This window comes from Passer domesticus, chromosome 11 (assembly GCF_036417665.1).
Source record: "Passer domesticus isolate bPasDom1 chromosome 11, bPasDom1.hap1, whole genome shotgun sequence".
Lineage (NCBI taxonomy): Eukaryota > Metazoa > Chordata > Aves > Passeriformes > Passeridae > Passer > Passer domesticus.
The window spans coordinates 16,449,857-16,473,747 of record NC_087484.1 but is presented as its reverse complement, the minus strand read 5'-3'; the positions used below and the strand labels follow the sequence as shown (position 1 = coordinate 16,473,747).

General features: G+C 40.8%; 1 protein-coding gene across 20 annotated transcripts in view; it reads right to left on the bottom strand.

Annotated features, from left to right (window-relative positions):
- The window catches only part of DOCK10 (dedicator of cytokinesis 10), a 145,154-nt gene that overhangs the window by 11,521 nt on the left and 109,742 nt on the right, over positions 1-23,891 (bottom strand). For 17 of the 20 annotated variants that reach the window (XM_064385963.1, XM_064385971.1, XM_064385964.1 and 14 more), the window contains 24 exons: positions 23,160-23,231; positions 22,620-22,766; positions 21,487-21,570; positions 18,815-18,911; positions 18,182-18,226; positions 17,154-17,329; positions 16,911-17,027; positions 15,860-15,971; positions 15,029-15,150; positions 14,829-14,943; positions 14,596-14,662; positions 13,810-13,857; positions 13,047-13,148; positions 12,076-12,200; positions 11,575-11,687; positions 10,722-10,859; positions 9,026-9,208; positions 8,359-8,469; positions 6,774-6,989; positions 6,018-6,075; positions 5,592-5,690; positions 3,877-3,983; positions 3,298-3,420; positions 2,263-2,376 (listed from right to left, as the gene is read on the bottom strand). In XM_064385963.1, the coding sequence (XP_064242033.1) occupies positions 2,263-2,376; positions 3,298-3,420; positions 3,877-3,983; positions 5,592-5,690; positions 6,018-6,075; positions 6,774-6,989; positions 8,359-8,469; positions 9,026-9,208; positions 10,722-10,859; positions 11,575-11,687; positions 12,076-12,200; positions 13,047-13,148; positions 13,810-13,857; positions 14,596-14,662; positions 14,829-14,943; positions 15,029-15,150; positions 15,860-15,971; positions 16,911-17,027; positions 17,154-17,329; positions 18,182-18,226; positions 18,815-18,911; positions 21,487-21,570; positions 22,620-22,766; positions 23,160-23,231 (2,691 nt within the window). The remainder of the gene's footprint in view (positions 1-2,262; positions 2,377-3,297; positions 3,421-3,876; positions 3,984-5,591; positions 5,691-6,017; positions 6,076-6,773; positions 6,990-8,358; positions 8,470-9,025; positions 9,209-10,721; positions 10,860-11,574; positions 11,688-12,075; positions 12,201-13,046; positions 13,149-13,809; positions 13,858-14,595; positions 14,663-14,828; positions 14,944-15,028; positions 15,151-15,859; positions 15,972-16,910; positions 17,028-17,153; positions 17,330-18,181; positions 18,227-18,814; positions 18,912-21,486; positions 21,571-22,619; positions 22,767-23,159; positions 23,232-23,891) is intronic. The other 3 variants (XM_064385953.1, XM_064385955.1, XM_064385958.1) reach the window with 3 other exon arrangements.

Sequence of the window (23,891 nt, the reverse complement as noted above, 5' to 3'; positions counted from 1 at the left end):
AAACTGGCATCTAATGGTTCTTACCCTGTCTCATCCCACAGTAAGTGATTGTGATCACTGTGAAACTCTGCCCTCCAGTTTCTTGTACACACAGGAGAACAAACCCTCAGCTCTACCTTTGCCTGACACTGCTCTGAAAAAGGGGTCTTGAATGTCTTTGTTTATCAGCACAACATGAGATCTCAGCTATTCAGTATATTTAACAGGATGTCTTTTGGCTCATAATTCAAGAAAGATACTGACTTCTCAAGCACTCATCTGTGAGTAAACTCATATGCACTGGCTAGTGTGGTCACTTGGGGGTGCAAAGAGATATTGTCACCAAAGGCCTTTAGCAGAATGTGCAGTCTAAACCAGCAGCTGCCATGAGATCCAGCTCCCTGAGCTGGCAAATAAATCTTGCTGGTGAAAACAGATGACTGTGTCCTCCCTGAGGATCACATTAATTCAAACCATCCTCGCACAGGGTCCCTGCAGCAATGCAGTAACCAAATTCTGCCTCTGCTTTTGCATGAAGAACAGTTTTCAGGTGCAGCAGCAGATCATCTTTCTCCACTAAGAACCCCCAAAATTCTCCCTCCCAGTATTAGCATTATTCTTTTGTTCTTTAATCTGCTTTCCCTGGAGCTTTTGTTTCAGTTGAGGAACAGCAGCCACATCACATCTCTCCAGCAAAGGGCAAGGAGAAGGCAGTGCCTGTTGCCTTTAGAGCCCAGGGACTGGGGGGAACAGAGGAAGACACAGCTGTGACACAGTCACACCCTTTAGAGCACTAAAGCTGTTTAAATGAAGTTGTCCTTGTGGCACTGGCACCTGGAAAGTCATTGCACTGTTACAGAGATGCTAACCCAGTTCAGCAGAAGTGCTGCAGCTGAATTATCCCGTGGGAGAGCCACTGGCTCTGGGAGAGTGCTGGCCAGAGGCTGCAGGCAGGAGAGCCCTGTTTTGCCCTGTGCTGCTCCCATTTTGAGGAAGGCCAGGCATAAGGAAAACTCTGCCCTTCCTCAGGGGCAGCTCACTTCCTCCTTGCATTTGGCAAGTTCAGCTTTGCTAATCTGTCCAGAGAGCCATGACCTGCCATTCCCCAGTGAATTCCCATTTCCTTGCCCTTACAAGGCACTGCCAGGACCTTGGTCAGGGCCATGACCTGCCCAGAGTGCTCCAGTGGCCACTGCCATGGACCTCAGCCTGACACAGCAGCCCTGCCCTTGGGAGCTGCTGTGCAGGCCAGGAAAGCAGGCTTGCATTCAAACAGCATTAATGCTACCCCAAGACTTGCAACAGAGGAAGAGGGGCTCCAATCCCACTCCCAGTGAAGCTGGGAGGAACTTCCACTGAGATGAGATGAAGCAGCATTGCGCCCCACAGTGCACACACAACATGGTGACAGGTACAGCTCGGTAATTCAGGAACTGAACAAACAAAAGTTAGTTTGCAGGATGCAACAATGAATGCAGCAACGTTATTTTATCTGCCATGAACCAAAGAATCGAGAGCACAGGAAAATTAATGTTAAGTAACAGTAGAGGGAAGGATGAAGGATGTGTGAGGAGAGTTAAACAAAACATGCAACAGAACTAGACTTACCACAGCCTTGAATAAGATCAAAAGGAGAAAAGAGCAAATTTCTGCATTAAAATCTAATTAGCAAACAGAATGATTCACATCAATCTGTTGTTTACACACTTTATATTTTAGAGCACAGGAAATTTTATGCTTGCCAAAACCAGGACTAAAAGGAACATGCTGGATTGCTACACTGGTGGTGGAAGAAAACACAAAATAATGCTTCAAGGGTGCTGAAGCACAGCAGAGGGAATAATGCTATTCTACAGTACATTGCACAGAACCAGAGGTAGCCTGGAAGCAGAAGGCAGAGTCAGTGAAAAACACAACAAAGCATCTACTGCATAATGCTCTGCTTTGAGATCTATTGGAGGAGAGTGCCATATATCAAAGGTGCCTTATCTGGTTCTATTTATGTTGTAGTTTGAAAAAACCTGCCCTGCCTCAGTCTCAGCTTTGCTTTATGAAGTCGAGAACTGAAGCTGACACAGAAGTCTGATCTCTAATACATCACTAAATGCACAGCAGGGGTTTACACAGAGGCAACTGAGTGCTCCCTGCTGACTAAAACCCTGCTGGGAGTCTGACCCATGAGGAGCTTTTACCCTGTGATTCACTACCAAGTGCTTCCCTGAACTCTGCCAGGAACAGGTCTGAAATCTGACTGTGCAGACAAAAGAGCCCAAGCTCACTTACCTGCCCATAAAATGCCACCCTGTAATATCTCCCAAAGAGACGTTTCTCAGAGTTCACCACCTCTGCAACCTTCAGGTAGGAGCGGTGGATGTCGTAGTACAGGTCAGACAGTTTCTGCATGGACAGACAGACAGAAGGAGGGCAGGTGAGGGCATGCCAGCACCTTGGGAATGCCACCAGAGCTCTGCACAGCCATGCTTGCCTTAACTGGCTTCCCAAACCTTTGCCAAGATGGCTGGACGTGCTGAGGGAACAATTTAACCTCGTTAGCGGTCACTAAAGATTCACTGCAAGGTTTCTGTCATCTTCTGAGGGTTTTGTGGCAGTGGAGCTTTGTGTACAGGCTCACAGAGACTCATCCAGACAGTGCTGCTGGTCTACTAAGGGATCAGAGAACCCAAGTGCTGTTTGTGCAGGTAGAACAAGGTGCCAACACCCCCAGTCAGCTCCCAACCCCACACAAAGATGTGCTTTCCACAGTTACCACTAAAGAGCACTTTCTCAGGATAGTGAAACAAAATTTCAGCTAAGTTAAAATCTGAGGACCTGCTTCCTCAGCATACAGCTTATTGCAACCTACCACTTTGTGTCTCTTTCAATTTAAACCCAGAAAAATCAGTAAATGCAATTATCATCTGGCTATCAATTATTGATATTTTGAAATTGAAATTGCCAAGTAAATAAGAAGCTAAGAAACCCTGAAATTGTGAAGAAATCACGCAATTTATCAGCATTTTCTGAACTTAAATACAATGCAAATCTGCTCTTGGTTTAAAACCCATGTAAAAAAATCATATCCACTGGCTAAGACAAGAGGTTTATTTGAAATCTTTTTACAGTTACTCTTGCATTGAGGCTGAAAAGAGTCAGGAAAGACATCAATGTTTTTTATTTTGTCACAGCCCAAAACATTAAAAAGAGAAATTACAGACAGGAAGAAAACATTCCTTTTAAAGAAAGCACATTTTTTTCCCTAAAAATTTTTATGTTTACTGTTGCCTTAGGATAATTAAAAAGACCCAAACACCCACTTACTTTAAAGTCCCTCTGCTTTTCAAAAACAGCAATGATAGGCTTGTTGACCTCAGCAATAAGCTCATATCTCTCAGACTTCCAGAGGTACTCAACACACAACTCCAGCTGTTCCACAAGAATATTCTGCAATTTCACAAATGCAAATAGTTCAGTGATTTGACAGCTGGTAGCATTTAATTAATAGCAATGCAGCAAAAGCACATACCCACTAGTTCATTTTTATTCTGGAACTTCCATATTAAGGTTTATTGCAATTGCACAACGTTTAATCAGGTATTGGTGACCTAGCTCTTGTTTAGATAAAAAAATTTGAAATAATAGTAAAATGAAAACACTTAAATAGTTGACATCTCACGCAGAGGAACGGGTTTGCTTCATGGGCTTCTCCCTGCCCTGACTTTCAGCTCTGGTACTTTAAGTTCTCCTTAGCTAAACACCAGTGCAACAGCTGTGACATTTCAGTCAAAAGCTGTGTGCCTTTTAACATTGCCTGAGTACACTCACTCTAATTTGCTGCAACATGCACAGGACTAGAAACAACATTCTGTTAATCCAGAACAGATATATGACATTGCTGACCTCATTATAGGGAGTATCTTGCATCCCAGAGTCTTCCTTCATAGCACCTTCTTCTTTAATGTTGGGGGTGATGCTCAGAAAAGCAGGCCATCCCATGGAAAACAAGCCTTGAAGTGCAAGTCACAAGAAAGGCTATTAATGACTGAGTGAACAGATACTTCAAGAAGTTACTAGATGCCATTAAAACAGAGCTGATGAGTTCATTTGTTTTGCAGCCCAAGTAATGAGAAGAACAAATGGAGCTGGTGGAATTTACAAGACTATTCCCTATTTTCCTTAATGATATAAATTCACTTCTCCAGGCAAAGGGGAATGCTAGCACTGTTATTCCTCTCTTTGGCATTTTGGTTCCTGAGCTGTACGTGCTGGCAGCCCTTGCAAAGCTTCATGTGCAGCACTCCTTTGTGCACAGGAGTGACCCTGGCAGGCTGAGGTGACACAACCCACACTTGGGTGGGACACAGGTGCTCCTCCTGTCAGGGGTCCCGGGGGCACAGTCCCCAGGACTGCACAGCCCAGGGGAGGTGGCCCCAGGACACGCTGGGCTCGTGGCCATGGTGGCTTTGCTGTCCTGCCCTGGGTCAGCAGTGCTGCCAGGGCCCCAGCCAAGGGACTCCCCTGCAGAAACCCTGGCTGGTGGCAGCAGCTGAGGATGGAAAGGCTCATAAGGAATAAAACTGAGCTTAAATCAAGTATTTGCTAAGCTGAGGGCTTTAGTACTGTGGCTGCAGCAGAAACAACTTGCACAGGCATCACTCTTTACGGATCAGGAAGGGTCTGCCCTACAAGGATTTTACTGCTGCTCTGGAGTGGAGAAGGTAGAGCTGCAAGGGGAGGTGACAAACTCCTGGCAAAGCCCATCTTTAATTTAACAGTAGGAAAATGCTACTATGTTCAATTAAAAAAGCTAAGCCACAGACACTGAGATGGGAGCCTGCATTCTTTTTCTCAAGTTTTGAAAACTGTTTAAATACAGGTTTAAAATCACCCAAGTTCTTTACTCCAGCTACTATAATCTTTATTCAGGCAAAGTCTTTTACCACTACTGAACTGTGGTATCTCACAACTATTGCTCTTCACAAAAAGCTTCCTTCTAAAAGAATGCATTTTTTCATCTTGTCCCCAGACACTTCCAAATGTATCGAAGGACTATAGTCTTCCCAAAACCATTTTCTCTTCCCCAGATATTTGCCCTTGACCCTGGAAATTGCTCTTTGTGGAAATTGCTAACATATCTCATGCTGAAAATTACTATGAAATACAGATTTCATAAACAACCATTGGCATAGAAGCATTAAAAAATATAAGCCTGCATTTATTTTTAAATAAGTATCATAGATTAAAAAAAACCCCCTTTATCTATACTAAGTTACATATGGATAACCAGATATTAATTCCATCCCCCTGCCCTCCCAGCTTTGGGCAGCCAAGGAATTGGACATGGATTTGCATGCTAAACACCAATTGACCCAAGAGGGATTTTCCTGCTGCAAAAGCCCATAACCAGAGACATTCTGAGCAATCCATCAAACCAGCCAAAGAGCATCAGGAAAGAAACTCATGACGTTTCCAACATTGCTTTCTATAACAGGCTTCAACATGCACTAGAAACAGTTTTGATTTGGTTGATATCTTTCCAGATCAGTTGGAAAACAGCAGTTTGATCTCCTAATCATGTTATTTGACCCACAAACAGGCACGGTTAGAGCACTCACTTCCTCCATTGTGAGTTGTTAGTAACACATTACTATCAGAGAGTTGAGCATCTTCCAGGAGCATACGTGAGGTACAAATCTTTTCCATTTTCCAGTAACCTATGATATTGTAAGATGGTATTAGTATACTGCTACTGGTATGTGTTAATACATGCATATTTAACAACAACAGACTGACAAGTGGAGCATTCTCTATTAGGACTAGCTTGCTAAACATTTAATTAAACCTCTTTACACAAAACACACTTTCACTGTTCCAGTCTAAGACTAGCATTTATGATATGGTTTAAAAAGAAAACATTTGGGAAGAATTCAATCTGCTTCAAAAATACTTTACATATAAGGAAGGAAAGTGGGATAGCCAAAAATTATTTTGAACACTAATATTTCTAGATATATAGTTGGTTTTGGATATGTTGATCTTACCTTTTCTCTTCAGGTACTCTGCAATGAGAGCAGCAATATGAATATAGCACATAGCAGCCTGAAACAAGAGACCAACATACAAGGATATGTTAAAGTACTCTGAATTACAGCATACATGTGATAAGGAGCATAGACTTTCAGCACTGCTAAATCATGAGGCAGAAAAGGGAAGACAAAAGTAATCTAAGAAAATGAAGGATTAAATGATGAAATCCTCCTCAAGTATAAATTTTACAAGGTGTTTTATGTAAATGCATAGATTTTCTCAAGAAAACCATTAAGATGACTTAGTAAATAAGGTATTCCTGGGTTATGCAGTGGAATTTTGCATCATCCATTTAGTCTTTGATGAACATGACAACACGCTATAAGCAAAGTTCCTCTCCTAGGCTGTAGTGGGGGAGAAGAAAATCTTTTGTGTGAGTTACTCACTGCTCATAACCTCCTCTGCACCACAGCTGCTGTGCCTGTTAGGGGTAGGCAGCAGAGGTGCCAAAGTGACACTGCCCTCAGCTTCCCTGTCAGACAGTTTCAAGTCTTGCTCCAGCATGTATCAGGTACCCAAGGTGAGGCAAGCTGGGATGAGCATATCACATCTCCAGGTGTTTGCAAACCTCTACTCCTCTGATTTCCAATATATGAGAGAGACTGTATGATTCTCTTAACTCACTACTGCTGTCAGTGTTCCAAAGCCCTTTTCATCAGAACAGCTCAGCCTGAAGACAGATGGATTTCAGGTTCATTTATTCACTTTACCTCTGATAAATCTCCATTCCTTGCGTGAATCTTGGCCATGCTTTCGAGCCATGTCCTGCGTAGCTCAGGTGTGCTGGCATAGGAATTTGCCAGGCTGTACTGCAGGTCCACCAGCATCTCAGGGTCCTTCTCGTGCTCCTTCATCTGAGCTGTGGCCATCAAAACCGTCCTGATGCGCTTGGTCAGATCCTTCACCTCTGCTGGGAAATTAACGTTCTTTGGGAAAGATAAGCAATGCATCACTGAAACCATCCAAAGAGCCCATGCTGCACCCCCACACAAGACAGAGTTCTGCTCACAGAGGGCCTCCATTCCCTTCCCTAGCTGGGCAGGCTTTGGAGCAGTCACAGCTCCAGAGCATGCACACATTGCACACCAACCCTGGGTGTTTTTTCCTGATCTGTCACAGCACTACACGATGGCCCGAGTCAGTCACCCGTTCCACTGCCATGTGCAACAGCTCTGCTGAATTCAGGGAACTGGAACAGTTGCTTACTTACTGGGCCCAGAACTGGACTCTTGCACACTTTCCTCTGAGCAACAGCACCGTGTGCTATAGATAGTCCTGCTTAACTACACTCCCAGCATGTTTCACCACGGGAATAAAGAACAAGTCTGGCTCCTGACCTTCTCACACTGTGCTAGATTAAAACAGAGTCCTTATATTACTCACACCAGCTGTTCTCAACATATTTAGCTCAGCTCTTCAGTTTTTCTTTTTCAGATAAGCAGTGAAATACATTTGTTTTCAGACTTATTTCTATCCTTTGTTTGGTTTAAAAGCAAAATATTCAGAAAAAGTAATGAAATTAATACTCCCTCCTCTATGTCACACAGAGATAAGAAAGTCACAGAAGCAGTGTATCTGACTGTAGTGATGTGAAATCAAAACCAAGTAAAATTGTAATGACATCTTATTAGATAACACATTGGATTACTTCTGCTAATTATCTACCAATTTGCTTAAGCTAACTTTATTATTAATCTCAGTGGAGATACCCTAAAGTCCTTCAGAGAAGAACACCACCTCCAATGTATAAAACTGAAAATGCACATTGACACGTGTTTGGACAAGAATTGTAAAAATTAAAAACCAGAATACTTTTTCAACAATTTTTGTATAGATAGTAACTATAATAGAAGGGTAGCTTGTCAAAGAGCCAAGTATACCTTCAGTGAGCTTGCAAGGTCTTACAAAACCCAACTGTTGTGCCTGTTTTTGCTACACATTTACCGAACAGAGGAAAGGGAGCAACTGTAGACTAAAAGTTGTTTTCTAACTGCAATTGTGTTCCATTAGTCCCAATGCATGACCTCTGACATGAGGCAAATGAACAAAATAAGCAAGAAATAACAAATAATACAATTTTCAAATAAAAATATTTTTGTTTAAATACTATTTTCACTTATTAAGGTTCTGAGTCACAAACACCTTCATGAACTCCAGATTGCCTGAGAAAGGCACACTATGAATGCATAAACCACTGGTTAATAGAACCAACAATTTTATTTACTGAAACACTTGCTCCTGTGGAACTGCTGACCTTTTGCAAGAGGTAGTGATTGACAAAAAAATGTTTCTTACTTTCATCTGCTTGTCTCCATTAGCAAAATTATTTATAATTGCAAGCGAATGTTGAAATCGAGATCCGCCAATCCCCGCATCCGCTATCAGCTGGCTCACTGCCTTGATGAGCTGCACAGGGAGCAAACACAGGATGCAATTAGCAAAGAAATCACAGTTTCAGAAGAGTTTTTAACCCTTATTTTAGTATGACTTGATGTACTTGTAATTTCATACAGTGTAATTTCATACCTGTCCTATAAAGGTAACATGTGCAAAGGCAAGGACTGTGAGTAATCTTTCAGAAGTTTGTAGCTGCTCAAATTTTGCAGTGTCAATATGTTATTACTGGACTTTACATGTCTGTTCCTGTACTGTCAGATTCTGTTTAGTTCCTTTATCAGCTGTGCTCCAACTGCTGTAAGCAACATGTGAGTCAAGAATAGCCATGAATCTGGCAGTGCAGATACATTCACAGCTGTTGTCTCTCCCTGGAACAGAGCTGAGCTGCCCAAGAACAGCAGAGAATCCAGTCCAACTTCAGACTTGGCAGGAAAATCAAGCTGCCACAGAGTACTGCCTGTCTGAGGACTCCAAAAGGATTGCCTTATTTCAATGCATTAAAAAAAAATAATAATGATAAAAACTAATGCATATCAGTTAAATATTGATCTCACGCTTCACTTACCTGTAGATGGGATCTGACTATTGATTTCTGCTTGTTAAATTCAAAGTTCTTCCTCATGAAAAAATAAAGAAGAGCAGATGCTTCTGTCTGAGTTGAACGTGACCTATGGTTACAGCACTTCAGGATTTCATAGCAGAGGGAACCACAGAGATCTGCTTGTCCTTGGAAGAATGCTGATGGGAACTGTTGAAAAATATGTGTGAACATGTTCAGGACTGCTCTCAGAACTTGATGCAGTTATTCTGAGTTAACTATCTTTTCTAACCTTTCAGTAACTCTTCCGCAGTTATTCATACCAGGTTTTAAACTAAACATAATCCCACACTCAAATTAAGATTAATTAAGAACTATACTCAGATTTTCCTACAAACACTGTATGCCATCAAACTGGCCTCTAGGAAGCCCACACAGCAGATGGCACACAACAAGCCCAGCAAGGAATCTGCCAGGAATGCATGACAACTAACCAGGAAAAGCAGGGGGAGCTCTGCACAGGTATAAAAGCTGTTCAGCAGAAGGAAAATACTTTGAGTAGGAAGGTCAGTAAACTTGCAGAGGTCAAGGGTTTGAAGAGCAGGAGACAAGAGGAGGGCTCTCCAAACCATACCCACTGTTACCAGCAGGGTGAACGTAACACAAGACTGAGGGAGGAGAGGTGGAAATATACACATGGCCCATAGATCTTAATTACTGCCTGAGGGGTTCTGCTGCAGGAGCCACAATAAATCCCTGATCTCACAGAACCATGAAGGGAGAATTCAATCCCAAAAGCTACAGGATAAATGAGAAAGGCAATTCTGGATACTTATTCATTTTCCCCATTGCACAGAGTTGTACCATTCCCAGCTGTCTGGGATGTCATTTAAAGTTGTGTGTGGATGGTGTGACTTCATATTTCCCCCATGTCCTCCAGCTGCACGACTGGGAGAAGCATGATTTCCTCCTCCTTTTCCCTGAGACAACAGCCAGAGGGAGGCCACGTGCTGTAAACTCAGCTACACTCTTGTGTTTCATAGAAACACTTAGGAACCAAGGCCAGCCTTGCTTATTGTCACTTCTCCACAGCAATTGTTATATGAGTACTACATTCTGGTTGTTTTTTAGAGGATCTTTTATCTACCTTTGACTTGAAAATTGTGCCGCCTTTGCAGCTGGCACCAAGTGCCTAATTGACCATGACAATTTACACAAGTGCAATGCAAGCACAGAAATGGTTTGACACATAACTGTATTGTTTCCTGTGTTTAAAACCAGGTATTTGTAAAACTGCATTAGTGCATGAACTTCTGATGAAGTGTCTGGAATACTCTCCTGCTGGTTCCTCTGGGGACAGCAGTAACATTCACTGGTGGATTCTGCAAACCAGGTATCTGCCACAAAGACCATGGACCTCCAGGGTTTCAAGCTTTCTTCCATAAGTGGTAAAACCAGGAAAGGCAATGGCTACACCACAGACATGGACTCATCTACTTACACTGAATCTTTCCCCTTCTTAGCAAATTTCTCGATTTCAGAACAGAACTGTTTTTTCAGACACTGTGACCTTCTTTCTTTTAATCAGCAATAAATCAGACTGTGTCAGGAATAAGTATTAATAGAGCAACTTCAGAACTCTTGCCAAGTGTCCAATTGTGTCCAAGCTGAACCTGCTGTAACATATTGCTAGGCATGACTAACAGAGTAAACCCAGAGTTACCTTGCCCACAAAGAGCCGAAGAGCAGCAAAGACGTGTTTGAGAGCTGCTGCTGACTGGTTGATTTGCAAAAAGAGCATGTGCGTGTCAAAGACCTTCTTCATCAACACATTCTGGCAATCAGATTGCTGGAGCTGCCTCTGAAAAGTTCACAGACAAGACAGGACATTGTGGTTACTGAAGCGAATAAACAGGAGAAGGATCTGCTGGACATTACCTCGGAGTGGCCTTGCAGAGATGCCTCTTTCAGTGTAAAATTTCTGCAGATGATGCATTCCCAGCCTGCTGCAGACTTGCAGTTTTTCAAGAAAAGCACTTTGCTATGCCTGTACTACTCATGGGTTGTATACACTGTATTTAAGTGTTAGGCTGACAGAGAGGGAGCACTAAAATGTGAAAGGAGCTCTTTACTGTATTGTGGCTGTGAGACCTTCAGCAGGTCATCTGGGCTTGCTGAAGCAATCTGAGCAATTTTTAAGGAGGCAGAGGATTCACCTGCTGACTTGCAGAGATAGAGATAATAAGCAGGTTGGAAATCTGCTGTTGAAATTCACTGAAATCTAGTGGGATAAACATGGCTCAAGAAAAGGTGATGTGATAGTAGATGCAAGACACTTCCAAGCAGAGCAGGGTTGTACATAGCCCTGGATATACAGGATGTTCTTCCCTCTCTTTCTATTCTATTGGTACTATGAACCAATGCCCTTCTAAAAGACCTTCACTGAGGACTGGCATATCTTATTTCCCTATTCTGCTGTTGGACACTTCAGGTTTTCTGTGTACCTGCTCCCTCAGGCCTTCCTTTCCCCCCATTTCCCACCAGTTCAAGCACAAAAGGAAGCCAGCAAAACATACCTGGTGATTCAGAGTGTAAAGACACAACAGATCAAGGATTGTGAGGGAAACTTCTGTAGCAATGTTTGCCTCTGTGTCTACATACTGTACAATGTCTGTTTCATTGGAGGTGCCTGCAGCATAAAAAAAGAAAGATTAAAAACAATCTTCTGAGTGTCGTTAAAGATGATTTAATTCTGAAATCTGGTCCTTAAGTCTCCTCAGAGCAGAGATGGGGTCCTAACTGCACTTTTAACCAAAGCGGTATTTTGAAGAAAACAGCTCATAGGAGATGAAAGGGGAGGAAATTTGAGTCAGTTCTCACCAACTGCACCAGGGATGTGAGTACATCCTCTCACTGTCTCTATTCTTCCTCAAAGGAGGGAAGAAGCCTAATAGGGAAGTGGGGTAGATGACTCCAATCTCATCATTTTAAGAGTCTCTGGTCAAGAAAAGGTCTGTATAGAGCCTGATCTAAGTCTGACAGAATTCCAGAGGGAAGTAAATGATTTCTGTACTTACTTGCAGTGCTACTGTCTATCATCTGCAAGAGTTTGGGGTTAGAAAGTGCATTTTTGCCCCGGATTATTGGCAACGTTTGAGATCTGTGGTGCTTGTGGCCATCGTGACTTGAAGTAGAATGCATCCTGCAATTGAAAGGTTCCATTAAGAACAGAAAACCAGAATAAACTACTGTGCCTATTCAGAATTTTCCATGTCAGTTCCATGCAGTGCTTCTCAATGGCTGAACTAAACAAAATGAAGCAAAATTCTTCAGAGAAACAAAAATGAAGCAAGTCAGTGAGGTGGACAAAACAAACATGTGCTGTGATTTCTTGAAATCACAGGGGAGAAAAACTTCCATTAAGCACTGAAAATAAGCATCAGCTTAAGTAACTCGCTGATGTTTAAAAAACTGTCTCTGAGTGAAGAAAAACCGAGGCAAATTCTGTTAGCTCAGAATATAAGAAAAAATATATCCTGTTCAAGAAAGAAATAATACAGTTTCTATGAGGTGAAAAAAATTATGATAAACTGACAATGACATGTATGCATATTCATGTGTTCTTTTAGTCCTCTTTGATGCTGACAAACACATCATTAATTTATAATGAGAAGCTTAGAATTAAAATACCAATGATTATTATAAGTTTTGAAAGGATTTTATATTTGTAACTAGTGTAGAATTCAGGAAGTTATAACATCTCAAAATTCAGGTAACTTCTAAAAATACACTTCCTGTTTACTTCTTTTAAAAATATAATTTTATAAATTTACATGATTAAAATTATTCTAGGACAGAATTACTCCCTAAACATAACACTCTAACCAACAGCTTGTAAGTCAAGCCAGAGAGACTCAACTTTTTTACAGTTTAAAGCTCTGGGGCCTCTGAAACTTGTTACATATTTTGTCAACCTGTTTTCAGTCAGTGCTGTGACCGAGTACAAGGGCTATGGGTTTACAGAGTTAGAAATTCAATGTACCATTACCATTGTGAGAGCAGCCCCGATGTCTGGCCAGAGGAGTTTGAACCTTTCAGAGTTCCATTATTCTGGGTGGCCTGGACAAACTTAAAAGCAGCTGCAATTTTCCTGTTAAGAGAAAGAGAAAATAAGTGTGGATCTGTTATGAAATGTGACATCGATTTTGTCGTGTCCCTGAAGAGCAAATGCAGGCCTGACTAAACCTGGTGTGGAGCAAGAACTGGTTCATCTGGTGACCTTTAATTTTGACACTGCACGACATACAGACAAGTTCACAGCAGTAATATAAAATTAAAAATGAAATATCAGCTGAGACAAAGCGTGCATTCCACATTTCACAGCTGAACATGATGTCACATTTTTTCAGGGAGGCAAGAGATTTTTTTTTTTTTAATTGCATGAAACAATTACCTATGTCCATTAAAACTAATTTTTCCATGACATGGAAGGAAGTAAGTGTTCAAAGTTCCCTTGTTTGGCATATGCACAGAAATGTGGTCAAGAATGGCCCCAGTATCTTGGGTTATAAATGCAATAATGGTTATCACATCATGCAATTAATTCTTTATAGCAGATATTTACTCAGATATGCAGAACATCGCAATAAAATAATTTACATAAAAGAAAAAAATGAGGCATACATTGGTTTCAGGTCCGTAAAGTGATTCTTTCAAGAGAAAAATGGATGGATACGCTGTTAATCTCATTTAAGTCTAATAAATGCTGCAATATTTAAATACTGCAACACAGAGTCTAACTACAGAATTACCTGACAATATTGCGTTTTCCTAAGTATCTGAAGTTTTGCAGACAAACCCTGAAAGATAAAACAACACATTTTATGCCTATTAATGGCTTTGTACTTATGAAAAAAATGCTGATCTTAGTGCCTCAATGAGACCTATAGCATCTGCACCTGCTAGTAAGCAAAAAGAATAGAATGCAGCAGCTCCCAGCCTAGGGACACATGAGGTATGGCAGCACATCCACATTCCCTTTCTCTGCAGTTGAAGATTTCTGCCTGCTGAGAGGGCAAAGGCAAAAACCTGGCTGCAAAAGCATTGCTGCATCACCAGCTGAAGGTAAATAACTCACTTTTCAACCACAAGATGGGTGAGGAAATTCCAAAACCAGCTAACTGCTGCATTCTGCAGTCATGCATGGATTAGATTGAGTAAACCACCCTGGGATGTGAAAAGCAGGTCATCCTACATTTCATGACTTTTCTTATAGCTGGGAAATTTTGAGGAGCTAAACACTTTTCTCAAGGGAAGAACAGAATCCCAACACCAAATGGGAAACTAATATGAAAATCTCTTTTAGGACGAAGACCCAAGGTATTGACCATTGTTCATGGAAATTACAACATATTGGAGGATATATATCTTATTAATAATGTCTCACTATCACTTTGGAAGACTATAGCAAAATAATTTAAGATACAAGAGCTATCTCAGACTATTCCAGGAGGTGGACAAACCCAAAGAGGAATTGTTTGCAGCCAGCACTTTAGAATGTTCAACATAAAAATCAACCAACCACAAAGTAAACTTACTCTAAAATGCTGAAAAAGTCTGTTATTTCTGAGAAGGGTGCTCGCAGCCAGTAGGAAATCAGTGCATCTAAGGGGAAATATTAAAATATATGACACATCCATTACAGGGAACTAAACTTAGCCCAAAGCCTGTAAAATCCACTGATAATTATTCTAATTTAATGTTCACTTGGATTAAGTATTCACAGTATTTTACAGCAACATAAATTAAGTAGTGAGTGCACAGTTTTTACCTTCTGAAATGGTTTTCATAATGTGGAGGAAGCACATAAGAAGGCTTCTAGTTTCAGCTTGATCCAGCTTGTCAAAACGAAGAGTTGACCCAATCAAAGACAGAGGTCTCATGATCTGTTGAGGTGAGAGCAAAGGGCCTCATTAAGCACAGTGATGGACTCCCAGCTATAGCAAGCGTTTTCAACATGTGCACATGTACCTTTTCACACGTGTCAGTTCTCTCACTGTTTTTTTCATTGGTACTTGGGTTAGATTCAAGACTTGCTAAGGAAGCTCTGGAGTCAGCATGGTTTGCTGCAGAGATAGCTATTGATGAAAAGGCTGTAAATGAAAGTCACAGCAAACATGCTAAACCAAAACATTTATGGATACAAAAACCAACAAAAAAAATGGAGAACTTAAAATGTGTCACATGCTGGATTGAGACAAGTGCTTTGAACTTCCAATAGCAAAGCTATTGATGGGTATGTTTAGTACTGAGATCATGCAACAAGTTGGAATACAATGATTCAGTTTGCCATTTTTCATGGCATTAAAATGGCCTGTTGCATTCTGTAAGAACTGACCTAAGGACACAAAAATCAGTGGAAAGATGCCTGAATTCATTTCCCTGAATTTTGAAATAGGGTTGGAGGTAATGGATAAAATAAGTTGTATTTCTACTCTTCTGTTAAGCCTGGAAAAGCTATGCATATTTACCTTCAGGAGACATGAGGAGTTGTCAGGAAAAACCTTGGAACTATTTTTAAGTCAGGTAGAGACTACAAGAATGAACTCAGGCAAAGGGATTTCTTAGAGCCTGAATACTGGCATCATTCCAAAGCAGGAGAGTAAGTGAAGCAGTGGAAGTAGAACAGCTTCACAAGAGAAAGACAATTCAAAGACACCCAAAGGGAAGAGAAACATTGCACACCATGTTTCCCTGGGTATGGTATAACAAAAGTTAATGATATCCTCCATGAATTCTAAGCAGAAAGCACAATGGATTAAGATACACATAAATCTGCCTATGTGTCTGTTCAATTTTTACCTGCAATAGAGTTCAGAACATCTTTGGAAAAGGAGGTGTCCACAGAGTTTGCATGTTTCATTGCTGTCTGGCTCTGAAACCCGCCAGTCGTGCTCAGGTCATCCCTGGATCCCTGCAAGTGAAAGAAACAGAACCAGCTCCAGTAGATGATATCGCTCATGGCTTGGATAATGATAGCACACCCAGGAGGCTTTTTTAAGATTCCAAGTTTGAGAACCTACTTCCAGTTGTTTGACATGACAGCCTTAAGGGATCAAGGCTTGCCATAATGGGCTGAAAAGTTACCTGCAAGATGAGACTCTCACAGTGGAAGCTGTAAAGGACTGGTCAAGTCTAGCTAGTGTTTGTTTCTGAAACATTAACACTGCACTGGGAAAGGAACATTAATTGTCATTAGCAATGCTCAAATGAAATGGAATTTAATTTGCTGGAAGGATTGAAAGACACAACGCCCCAGCAGAAATCTGCTTCTGGTTTTTGAAGCAGTATGGTTATAACATATCTTCTATGAAACAAACATATACCTCCAGATGTGCAGTTTAAAGTTGTTTTATGATGTTTCTGTACCCCTTTGCTCCTTCAGTTACTTGTATGCATTCCCTCTGCCTCCTGGTATAGCTTATGGTCTCTCAGTTGCACATCTTTGGGTACACAAAGCAATCCTGCAAAGACTCTGTGGGCAATGGGAGGTTTTCTTTACACCAGTGTGTCGCAGCCTCCTGCTGAGGAGCCCAGCCTGTGGCAGAGATACTGGGCACATTGTCTGGGGCTCCAAATCTCTAACCCTGAATTTCTAGCCCTAGGACTGCAATGTCCTGGGTCTGTTCCAGACACCCATTCCTTACAGACAGTACAGACTCCCAGGGCTCTGCAGGTGCTCTGCAAATAGAGATCTTCCAAATTTAACTCTGCAGATGCAAATATATCAGCAATTTCAGAACTGTATTCTGCTACCTAACTGGTGGCCTGCATAAACTTGGACCTCTTCCCACTGGGTCAGACTGGCTCACTTTGATAATTTCAGTGCTCCAAAAAAATCCACATGAATTACCTGATTGGAAGTATTGATATTGAAGAGGAACATATCTTTCATGTAAATCCTTGGCATATTGTCCAAAAGCATTCCATAGAGTGGCATATACAGGTTTGCTATCTGTGCTTGTTTTGCCTGAAAATAAAAGACACAACATAATCCTCAAGAAACTAATAAATACATAGCAGTGGCTGAGGAAGTTCCATATGTGTTTAGGTGCTGCATGAGCAAGCAATGACAGAGGACAGGGAGTTTCTTTACCGGCTCAGCGTATCGATCATCAAACGAGTGCTTGGCCATCAGGTTTTTAAGCACAGCCAGGGCCAAGTGCCTGATGTCCTGGTCCTCTTGCAAGGCAAAGCCAACCTCCCGCAGCAGGACTCCAATCAGGAAATGCTTACGGCAAAATTCATTGGTCAGTGTGTACTCTGGAATGTCTTGGGGTAGAATGGACAAGAAAGTTTAAATTAATACACAGGTTAAATACATCCTCCCTGCCCCCTTCATTTTCCAAAAGTTCAATCAATCCAGTGTTCAACTTTGATTTCCTGGTCTGACTGCCTCATTTTGCTCCTTCAATTTTCAGAATAGATGAATCTAATATTATCATCTCTTGAAATCATGCAGTTTTTATTATTTAATATAAAAGATTGTGGCATTCACATTCTCTGAAAAAATCCCTTTGCCCAGGATTTTTCTCCTGAGAAGCCTCAGAGAAAAAGAAAACAATTCTTATCTCATTTGCCTCTCTCCTCTGTTTTGCTCATGGGGAATGTGTTTAGAGATTGTTTCATTGGATTCTGGGTTGAGTTGTTTTAACTCATTGGCCAATCAGAACCAAGCTGTGTCGAGACTCTGGAAAGAGTCACGAGCTTTCATAATTATTATCTTTTTAGCATTCTGTAAGTATCCTTTCTGTATTCTTTAGTATAGTTTAGTATAGTATTCTTTAATATCATAAAATAATAAATTAGCCTTCTGAGAACATGGAGTCAGATTCATCATTCCTCCCTGCCACGAGAGTCTCAGGAAATACAATAAAAGATAATTTATATACATGTTTCCACATGAGAATCTCAACTGTTTGCTCATTAGACTACTGACTTCTTCCGGGCACAAAGTCCAAATTTTTGTTCCCATATACTAAGCTAGAAGAGTTCTAGAACACAGAAGTTGAGAGTAATTCCACTTCTGAAAATGAAAAATAACTTTTGCCTAAGATTTGCCACAATGCAGTGGCAGTGGTCAAAGTAAAATCCTGCTCACTTATGCAGTCATATTGCTCGTACCTGATGTTCGATACTCCTGTGCTGATTCTGAAGGCGTCACAGTGTCTTCATTTTTCATAAACAAAAGGAAATGGGCAAAACAATGCACTTTTTAATTATTTGAAAAAGAATATTTGCTTGGTTTTCAAAAAAATTGAACTAAACAGCTTCTACTTAAAAAAGCCCCGAGTGTCAAAATTGAACTAATTTTTTTATGCTGAAAACCGAGGTAAAAAGGAGACAAGAGCCCATTTTTTGAGCTCTCCCCCTTCCTGCTGTATCTGTTGAAATCCTTTCCTAGATCACCACCTCCCAAGGCTATGGCAGTAGCCTTACTGATTTAGTTACTGAGCCACCACAAAAATTCCAGTTAAAATTTCTAGTGAGAAGCTTCCACCTACCACCCCCTAAGTGAGCTGCCAGAGGTTTATTTACAGGCATACTGAAATTTTATTTTTAACTGAAAATGTATTATTTTTATTTTTAACTGAAATGCTATTTTCATCACACTGCTTAAGTACCACAACTAAAAAGCTGTTGGGGGCTTCTGAGCCTCACGTAGAGACATGGCTCTGGAGAGAGTTATTTATTACCTGCTCTTTGGACCTCCCAATAATTCACTGTTCACAGAAATCCTCCTGAGGGGGGCCTTACCAGGAATGTTTGAAGACCTTATGGGCAGGCACAGCGGGATGAAGTGCTCATGGTGACAGACTTCTTGGAGAAAGTCAAATTTGAACTGGTGTAAAGTCTGAAAATCACAACAGGAAATGGTTCAGGTCACATTAAAACAGGGAAAATGGTGAGCCAGAGCTCTACTGCTTATCTCTACCTCAAACTTCACACTCACACCCAACAACGAAACCTTAGAGCTTGTTATGCCAAGCTGCACCAACAATAAACATGTGGTTCTCATCTCTGTTATCAAAATAATTTGTTCTCAGACAAAGAAGCTTTCTGGATTTTTAAACTGTGACTTTTCATTGAAGATGTAGTGATAAATCTAAGCTTGATCCAAACAAATATTTAAGGTATCCTTAAAGTTACACTGGGCCTTTTGATGACATATACCCTAGCATTGAATCATAGTGAAGTATCTTCTCCAGTCCACAGACATTTTGAACCATCATAGTCAATATGAATTTTTTCTTTTTAAGTAAAGTTTCAGACACACAGGTCACACCCAGAGCTTACTGACAGTAGCAAAAACTTCCTCTGTGGATGCCAGTGAGTTCCACCTCCAAGGGATTTGGGTAATATACAGTTTTGGTACTATTTCTTTAATATCTCCCTTCAAAGAAGCCATCCAGATCATTTTTGGAGTCTTGCACCTACCTCAGGAAGTTATCATTCCTTCTGCAATGATGTGACATTGAGATATAAAGACAATGCACCAGTTCCAGCAACACATTTTTATTTCCATTGTCTCATCTCACTGTTCTCAGTGGCCAAGCAGTCATTCAGCAGCAGGGTTACTCTGAATGCCCTAACACTAGAAAGCACTGGTAAGAGTCTTTTAGTTTGCACTAAAATTGAATTGTAGCATTTCTGCTGCCACCAACAGGCTGGGATACCTAGGAAATGCACTTTTCTGAGTCTACCAAGTAGGGGATGGTAGGGAATTTTCCCCTAAAATATTTTATTGCACTGTAGCACTTCTTCAGGAATACAAATTGTTAGCTGGACATGCTAATGGCAAATAAAGAAGTGAAACATCTGAAATGTGTTCCCCAAGAGGAACTGTGACATTTTGAGGGAGCAGAGCAATGAACTGATTTCTAATGAGGTATTTCAACTTTTGAATACATGTTTCTCAAAACAATATTTAAATGTCAAAATATGGAATACCATAAGGGATATTTCTGTGGAACAGAAATTGTGTTGCTTCATCCAGAATTGCAATAAATTCGAACTGCACTGCTACAGACTGATACACCCACAAAATATTCAGGCAACAATATAACCTGTTAAATTTTCTGAAAAGGCAGGTCAGAGACTGCAGTATCTTTTTTTTAAGACATAGATAATCAATTTAAAGAGGCAAAAAACACACAAAAAGAGATCTTTCAGCACATTTAGAAGACTGACTCCTGCTCAGGCATTGGACTGAAATGAAAATGATGCAAGGCCTCTCTCTCCTTGAGATCAGAAATCTCTGATTTTATTTGGTGACTATTGTTTCCAAGTGCCACAAAGCCTGCTCCAGCTGCACATCTGTCACAGCTCCACAGTGAACCCACTCCCACAGGCTGGCAGATGGGTCTGGAGGGATGCTGGCAATGTTCACACACTTACTGCCAAGAAGGTGCTAAGTACTGCTCTGCACACTGATTAATCTTAGGCTTTTCCACTGGCCATTAATGGGCTTTTTAAATTTAACATCCGTTTCTGTGGTTGAATGTATTTAGGGAAGTTTGAAATGTGGAAACAGTTTTCAGATTGCATAATATTATTTACAGAATTACAGACTTCAGGCTATGACATTAATAACTGAGAGACTCCACTCTACAGCTGTGACAGAGATTAAGGGAAAGACCTGAGTTCAGAATGAAGCTGGTTTTGGTAAAAAGCAAAGCAAAGAGTAAACTCATTCTTTAGCTACAAATGTACATATTACCAGTGAAGAATTATAAAAAGTTAATGGACAAAAGCTTTCTGGGGAAAGATGAATCATTCAAGTGTATATCTTGACTACACTGTGTAACTAAATATATGCTCATAAACTCTGGCATGGAAGAGAAAAAGCCTGTGACTCATCCTGATGGATGAAGAGCAAAGGAGTCACACTGAATAATTCGGGGACCTCTTGCTGTTTGAAATTTGTTGTTCAAACTAGATCAGTGACTAGTGCAGGTATTATAGAAGAAATTCAGGCTGCAGGGAATTTCTCTCATAGCCAGCACAAACTAATTTAGAGCAGTTTTACCTTCTTTCATCCTCAATGAGGTAAGAACATGGCACTCACACAAAGTAAAGATGCTACAGTCTCACTTGAGTTTACACAATGATAACTTTTTAATACGCTCTTCATTCTCCTCAAAATTACTGCCAGTTGTCTTTTGGATCCTTTGGTCTGAGCAGTCCATGCAGAGTCTGCTCTTGCAGACTGAGCAGTTGTTTGAACAAGGCTATTTTCTCCCAGAGAAGGGGGCACATGGATTATTAAACCCAGGAGGTTTCAATCCATATTTACTCTAAATGTTTTCACTGACTTGAGTTCTGAGCATGGTGAAGTCATGGAATCATAAATAGTTTCAATATAAGAAATGTTCTGCTACTCAGTCACGTTAGAAAAACAGACACAAACAAATAAAGCAGAGCCATACCTTGCCATCTCCAGCTCCAAACATACTTATATAGTTGTTGACCATCCTGAACACAAATCCACGATCCATAAATGTAAAACAGCGCTAAGAAATGGGAAAATAAGAATTACTATTGTATAGAAAAAGCCCCAATACATGGCCTCAGTTACCTGGCTGATCACTTTGTGTCACCTGTACACTGGAATCCTGTGCACAGATGAGGTAAGTATTAAGCAGGTCAAGATACATCAGGGACCTGGTGAATCTCACTTGATTTTTATATTTATTTTCAGTAACAATGAATTAATCAAACTTTTCATTTTCACTGTGTCTGCAGCCTAAAGCAACCACCACTGTGTGTACAGTGCACCCAAGAAAGCTTCTCTTGTGGCAACCACTCGTGTATGGCAGCACAGCATCCACCACTGCAGGAGGCAGCTGATGGCAGCTGAGCATCCCTCAGTGACAGGGCAGGGACTGCTGAGGAACCAATCCAGCCCCAGTGCTCATTGTCTGAGCTGTGCTCTCTCTCTCTGGGACAAAGTGTGACACTACATTGCTTTATGGTGAGAACACAGCTCTTCCTGACTGGTAGGGCTAAATATTGTCAGAAGGTGTAAAGGTTTTGAGGGCCCTGGTTCTGTAGTTACTGACATGTTTTCCTTGTAGAGTCAGCCTACAGGTAGAGAATGCAATCTTGAATTCCCTCCTACTCTGCAAAACTAGCAAAGCCTCCTGCTACACACATTCAAACGTGGCTCCTTGGTTAGGAACAGTTAATCCACCCACAGACATTCAGAATTACAGCATTTTAAAAAAGAGTATCAGCTCAAGTCTAACTAAAGTCACATTCCTTACCAAATGTTTGACCCATTTGAATATAAGGTAAGAATCTGCAAAACTTGAAAATTTTGACTCTTTAAGAGCATAGACAAATGAATTACAATTGCTTTAGAGCAGATTTACATGAAAGTTTTGCATCCTCAAAGACCAAAGGCCATAGAAAACTGAACAATCAGTCACACTGAACTTGGAAATTGAGCCATCATCCACTCAGAATTGGTCTTGCTCCCTTTGACTAGACTGGACTGGTCTGGAGTCTGTATTAAATATGGGGAAGTAAGTGCATGTGCTGTAATGACAGAACACCTCACCTTGAGAAATTTGGCAGTGCTGTAGTTTGCATTCCTGGTTTCCTCAAGAGCATCTCTGTACTTCCAAACAACATGGTCTGCTAAAACCATCACAAGTGTGTCCAGCTCAGTTTGAAATGACTCTGGAAACCTCCGAGTCCGAGAAACCTAAGCAGGGAATAGATCATCAACTTAAGAGTGCGTGATGTTCCACATCAAACATTCAGGCCAAGAACAAAGACACTAAACCACAGGCCATTCAACATAGAAGAAAAATATTCCTAGAGTTCCATGGATCTATTCTGAGCACAAACCCCAAACAGAAGAATCTGGTCCATAGGAAAGTGGGAAATATGTCCTCAACCTATCCTCAATCTATCTTTGTACAGGTTTGAGCCTAACAGGTAAGATAATGTTTTTGCAGGTCAACCAAATATTCTACCAAGTATCACAGGATTTATTTTATTGGCCAGTCAAGCACTAAAGTTCAAGTGCATTCAAGTGTATTTGCCAGGATTCTGCATTTTATATTTCCCTAATGGATTTTGTATATAAACTTACCTTTATTTTGTTTGTATCAACCAAGTGCTGTGCCATTGATTTTAAGATGACTGCAAAGAAGAACCAGGAATGCTGTTCAAAAGAAGGAAAAGAGAATGAATAATGATTACCTGATAAACACCTTATGATAAACACATTCCTTACAGATGGATTGCATGTCTTGGTAATGCACAATGTTAAATACTATATGAGAAATAAATTTAAAAATCTAAGTGCCATGTATTTGAGTAACACTGGATCATGTCCTTAAGAGAGGTGAAGCCATCTCAGGCATTTTGTCGCCATGGCTTTTTGCAATAAGGAGCCTCCAAACACTACTCCTACAAACTTCCCATTCCTACTGAGCACTGTCTTCATGGTTTGCTTGCAGGGAACTGGCAGAAAGGTATGATGCAGAGAACCTCAGAGAATAACCTGCCTTGTGAGTTCCATCAGATAGGTAATTTGGCACAGAATAAGATGGTACTTGAACAGAGTGGTTCTCCAAATACCATTTGAAATGGTGAATAAGTATGGCACAGATTAATATCTCAGGATCCATGTGAAAAAAATACACTTCAAAAGTTTACATATTGAAAAAACCCCCAAACCTCCCCACAATAAACCCAACCACAGGCACTTTTTTGTGGCACAGCATTTCTGCAGGTTTTCTGCCTTTTTCAGACTATTTTTTGCTAACGGCTCAATAAAGAAAATCAGAACTGCTTCATTTTAAACAGGTGAACACATTTT